The sequence below is a fragment of the Lipotes vexillifer genome, unplaced genomic scaffold (genome assembly GCF_000442215.2).
Source record: "Lipotes vexillifer unplaced genomic scaffold, Lipotes_vexillifer_v1.1 scaffold1041, whole genome shotgun sequence".
Lineage (NCBI taxonomy): Eukaryota > Metazoa > Chordata > Mammalia > Artiodactyla > Lipotidae > Lipotes > Lipotes vexillifer.
Window position 1 is genome coordinate 3574769 of NW_006775616.1, and position 5334 is coordinate 3580102.

Below are 5334 nucleotides of genomic sequence, written 5' to 3' on the forward strand. Positions count from 1 at the left end.
AAAAAAAAAAAAAAAAAAAAAAAAAAGAGTTCAAGCAAGGAACAAGAGCCTGAGAGTGAGAAGAAATGAAAATGTAAAACATTATGAAAGTAGAATCAACAAGATTTGGCCAGGAAATTCTCAGCTACGGCACTCTAGGCAGAGGAAGGACTTCAGGAAGATGCTTTGGTGTGTTACTTTGGTAGCTCTGGAGATCACGGACAACTTATTCTCCTACATTATTTTAAAGGGGTAAAAGAAAGATGTGCAGAAGAATAAGTCAACTCAGGTCACTTTGAACTGAAGGTGCATATAAGACAGAAAATAGAAACCATAACCGCATATCCATCTCCAGCTGGGCTGGAGATGAAGACCTAATACTTTGTAATAGTATCTGAAGCCAGGGAGTGGATGCTATTACTGAGGAACCCAGAGAAGGTGAGAAAGGGGCCCGGGGCAGAAACCTGAGTGACACCCGCCCCCATTTCAGAATCAGGCCATCGGAGAGTGAGGACGGTCTGCGCAAGGCAGGCGCACCCAGGACAGGGGCCCACGAGCTGAGAGGAGAGACGGTTTCACACAGAAGCAGCAGGACGATCGGGTCAGCGAGCTTTGGGAAGGCTGAAAATATTCCACTGCATTCAGCAATTTCGACGTTATCGGAATCCTTTGCGGGGCGGGTATCGGTTTCCTCAGAGCAGGGGAAGCCGAAAGGAAACAGGGATCCCAGTCTGGGAGCGCGCGGCGGACTCGACACACAGCCTTCCGACGCCCAGTCAGGCAATTCCGCCCCCGAACGCAAACCCCATCACACACACCCCAGCTGCCCCACAAGTTCCAGGACTTCGGAGACCCGCGGGTGCTTTACCCCCTCAGCTTAGGGCTCGCCCCTGCCCCCGCGCCAGCTAGCTTCCAAACCCTCAGACACACGGACAAACGACCTCGCCTCGAAAACCCTCCCTGGCCTCACAGGAAAAATTCAAGCACTTCATTGTGTGTTCCCAAAGCTTTGTCCATACCTTACAAGGTTTTGTATTATCTGTTGTGCACCTGGCTCGAAACAAAAAGCGAGCCAGACCAAAAAGTCAAGGAACGCAGAATGAGAGTCGAGGGAGGAGACGCCCTCACAGGCAAACTTCTGATAGGGGAGATTAAAAACTACGACTCCCATGAGGCTGTGCGGCACCGGGACCCGACTCCCAGCGCCCTCTGCGAGGTTCAAGAGAGTCTAGGTGGTAGACGCGTCGTGTCGGCGCAAAACGGCCGCTAAAGCCGTGCAGAACTGGCCGTGCGGGATGGCAGCCTCTGAGGAGGAGCCTGAGGCCTTGACGGAGCAGCTGGACGTCGCGCGCCGCCTGGAAAATTTGCCTGTGAGCGCGTGGCCCCCAGGGACAGAGCCAGAGCCCTTTCAGGTAGGGGGCGGGGCTCGGCCAGCCCAAGAACTGCGCGCGACCCCGGAGGGCGTGGCCGGTACCCTTTTCTATGGAGGCGGGGCTAGGCGGTCACGAGCGCTGCGCGCGCAGCCCGGGGATAGGGCTGGCGCCCTTCTAGGTAGACTAACGGGGTAAGTGGTAGCTGGGCTCAGTTCTCAATTACCCTACGTGGTAGTGCTTCGATTGTTGTCTCCAAGTTTCTAGACCTTCTTTTTTTTAACCCGATCGCACAGCTATCTGCTAGCGGGAAAAGCTCTTAAATAGCTCACAGGTTTCGGTCTTTTCCCATTAACCCTTCGCAATGACCTTTACATGGTCTTTTCTGCCCATAGATTGGCAGTTCCCTGAAGGCAAAACCAGAGGTCTCGTGAGGTCCCTTGGAAAGACCCGTGAGAACCTGGCTTTTTGATTCTGTCCCCAGAACTCGTTGAGATCCGGGGCAAATCAGTTGCCTCTCTGGTCTCAAATGTCTTGTTTGTAAGATAAGGCATGGGGCCCAGTAACGGATCTTAGCCTAGTGTCATGATTAAAAACTTAGCCTCTAGAGTCATTTAGTTGAGGTTTCCCTCATGCTTTGAGCACTTTGGCAAATATAAATCGCCTCAGCTAAGCCTTAAGAGTCCTCCCGTGTGCGATTAAAACAGTAATACCTGTCTCCGGATTGCTTCGAGAATTACAAGTAAAATACAGTTCCTGGTTTGCTGACAGAACTCAATAAATGTTAACTACTATTATTACCTCAAAGACCTTTGTGCTCCAACCTTCTCACCCCTTTGACCTTGGCCTGCATGTTGCCTAAGGAACAAGGAATGACAAAACAAAAAACAGAAACAAGGATGTTGGTTGGAGTGGAAAGAGCCCTGGACTTGGAAGTAAGAGAGCTAGGTTCAGGGCTTAGCACTCTTAGCCATGTCTCAGAGCCTGAGTTTCTTCATCTGCAAAATGAAAATAATTAAAGTTTTAGTGCCCTTGTCACACCCATTATTGATATCAAACCCTGTCTGTCCTTCCTAGGGTTATTTTGAGAATCAAGTAAGAGGACAGATTCAGCAGCAGTTTTCAAAGAGTAGAGCAGGCTATTAATGTTAGAAATGGTTAGTTTTCCTCAAACTACATTAGGCAGTTTATCATTAATAATACAGGTGGCTAGCGCCATACTGAACACGGAACCCTAAAAGCTTATTGAAGACCAAACATTGCTGAATGCCTGGTCTAAAACACTGACATATGTTCTCTTTCTTCAAAAAATAATTGAGTGCCTATAATATGCCTGGCACTGTGTTAAGCTAGGCATAGAAGATAAGATGGTGCCAATACAATTACTGCCCTTGAGCTTACAAGAGCATATGGAAAGCACTATATGGGGGGCAGAGGAAGCCTTGTGATTGATCCTTATACCTATAGTTGATGGGCATAAATGAAAATCAGGAGACTAAGACTCAATCCCACAGTGTTCTAGCTTCCTGGCTGTATGCACAGCTCTAGGTAGACTTAGAGTTACAAATAGAAGACAGGATCCCTTCCTTAAGGAGCTTATAGTCTTACCAAGAAGATAAAACGTGCTTGAAACATGTAAATAACAAGCCTAAAAGGGCCTTCAACTAGTTTGCTTCCATATATTCATGGAGCACAATACCAGTCTTACAAAAGGTCAAAACAGCTTGCTTGCCCCAAACCCTGCCTTCACAGGCATGTGCACACATAAGAATTAAGGCATGAAAAACTCGGAGTAAAAATAACTTTGTGTCTAGTTTGCCTTTGGGTCCTGTATGAAAAGGCAAAAAGAACATTCAAATGTTCGGATCGGAAACAAGCACATCATAATGCCATCAGGGTCAAAAGACAAGTAGAAAATAAACCGATTGATTTTCTTGAACTAAGAGTTGGATCTAGCCATTTTTCAGGTTTCTGAAACCAGCTTCAAATATCCTTTTTAAGGTCTCAACATGACCCTGACAAGAATTGTCTGGCTCACAGTCTCCTAATAGCTGCTTGAAGCAAAAACAAACTCATGCGGCTAGAGGCCAAGTACAGAGATTCTTGTAGCTGGTGTTTCAAAACAACCAAAAATGGAATGAAGATTTCCCCAGCACTTCCTTAAAATTCAGAATTGAGGCCTAGATTTTAAGCCCAGAATATTGTGCAGTGTCATATTTCAGTTTCTGGGGTTTTGGTACAGAATGTGACTCAGAAAAGTTAGTCTTCCAATCAAAAATTATTAAGAGCTTCAATTAAGCAATCAAATAATATTTCCTGAGCCCCCTGCTCTGTGCCTAGTACTATGGATAGGAACCCAACCCCTATCACCATTCCATACCCCAAACCTCCTGACCATGCCTTTCCTTAAGACATTTGTTAGAAAGGTCAGACCTACACACTTAGAGCCCAACAGTCTATGCCATTTAGATCCCAAAGTTCACACTATTAATAAGTGCAGGTCTACTTCAGATAAGGGAGAAATTAATTGTAGCCGAGGAGGTACAGTATAATTGCACTTTAACATGCTGTCTTCTGTTTACATTTTGGCTTCTTGGGTGACCATAGTTTATAAAAAAATTCTCAAGTTTTCTGTCACAAAATGTGAAGTCTCCATCCAGTTCTTCAAAGATCTGGTTTCTAGTGCATTTTGCACCGATCATTTTGTATTTATTCTCAACTCTTACATGATCCATTTTGCACTTTGATACATACCAGGAAAAAGTAAAGCTTTTGTTATGACTACTGAAAAAATGATAAAAATCCCATTCTTCATGTCCTCCTTTGTATTTTTCTGAGTGGTTCTTTCTAAATCTCAGTATGTGCATACAATACACAGTAAGGTAATATTTACTGATGGTTGAAAGCTGTCTGTGCTGGGTCAACTCTCCGTTTCCCCCCATCAAGAAGGATAAATAATGGAGGTAGGACTATAATCATATGGTTTTCCAAACATAATTTTGGTTTGAGTATGTTTAAACCTGAGAAGTTTAACTCCAAACCTATTTTTTTCACCACCCTACTAGATAGCCTGCATAATTCATATTGAACACTTAATGTGCCAGCCACTAGAGAAAGCTTTTTACGTGGTTTCTCACATTTATTTCCTTCACAGAAACCTGTAAGAGAAATAGAAAGGGAATGTTAGAGAGCTTAAGTAATGTGCCAGAAATATATGACGTTTTAAATATAAAATCTCGAAATAATATCTAGAAGAATTTAAGAAAGTTACTATTTTAAAAGTACAGAGTGGCCCACACAGAGTATAGTGTTATGTTCATTAAATTTCTTGAGAACCTTTCCCGCCTCAGATATAGGTAGTGTCCCTCTTTTATAGTTGCCAACGCATACTTTAGCAAGTCACTCGCTGTAAGGTCACAGTGCTAATAAGATCCTAGTCCTGTATGTGTCTCCTCTAGGACATTCCATGTTCTGCATTAAGACGTTCTCCACTGCTTGCCCAGTGTTCAGGCCACAGTCACAGTTTTCCTGGCTAGCCTCCTTCACGCTTTGCTCCATTCTCAACTCCCGGTTGGAGACCTCATTGCTCATTAGCCGTTTATATCTTTGACTAAATTTTCCAGCCATTTCCTGGAACCATTCTCAGCTTCCACCCTGGGTTTATTAGTCAAGACTCATTTGTTTGCAAGAAACGTAAATACAGCACAAACTAACTCAGGCAAAAAAGGGAAGGAATTTCCTCATATAACAGCAAAGTCTGAGACTGGTAACTGTAGGCATCTCTGGATCCAGGAACTCTCAAGGTGTCATCAGATATTTCTCTCTACCACCTCCCTGCTCCGCACCCCTGCTCCCCTTTCCTGTGGTGGTCCACACACTCAGTAGGTCTTATGTGTGTGGTACAACTTGGGAATGCCTGATGGATACTCTGTAGTTTAGCAAACCCAGTGGAAAAAGAATGCCTTTTCCCTAATTTTTTCAGCAG

General features: G+C 44.6%; 1 protein-coding gene across 1 annotated transcript in view; it reads left to right on the plus strand.

Annotated features, from left to right (window-relative positions):
* Positions 1-1271: 1271 nt before the first annotated feature.
* The window catches only part of LOC103084286 (histone-lysine N-methyltransferase SETMAR), a 33566-nt gene continuing 29503 nt past the window's right edge, over positions 1272-5334 (plus strand). The window contains 1 exon segment of the mRNA XM_007450041.1: positions 1272-1391. Coding sequence (XP_007450103.1) covers positions 1275-1391 — 117 coding nt within the window. The 5' untranslated portion in view covers positions 1272-1274.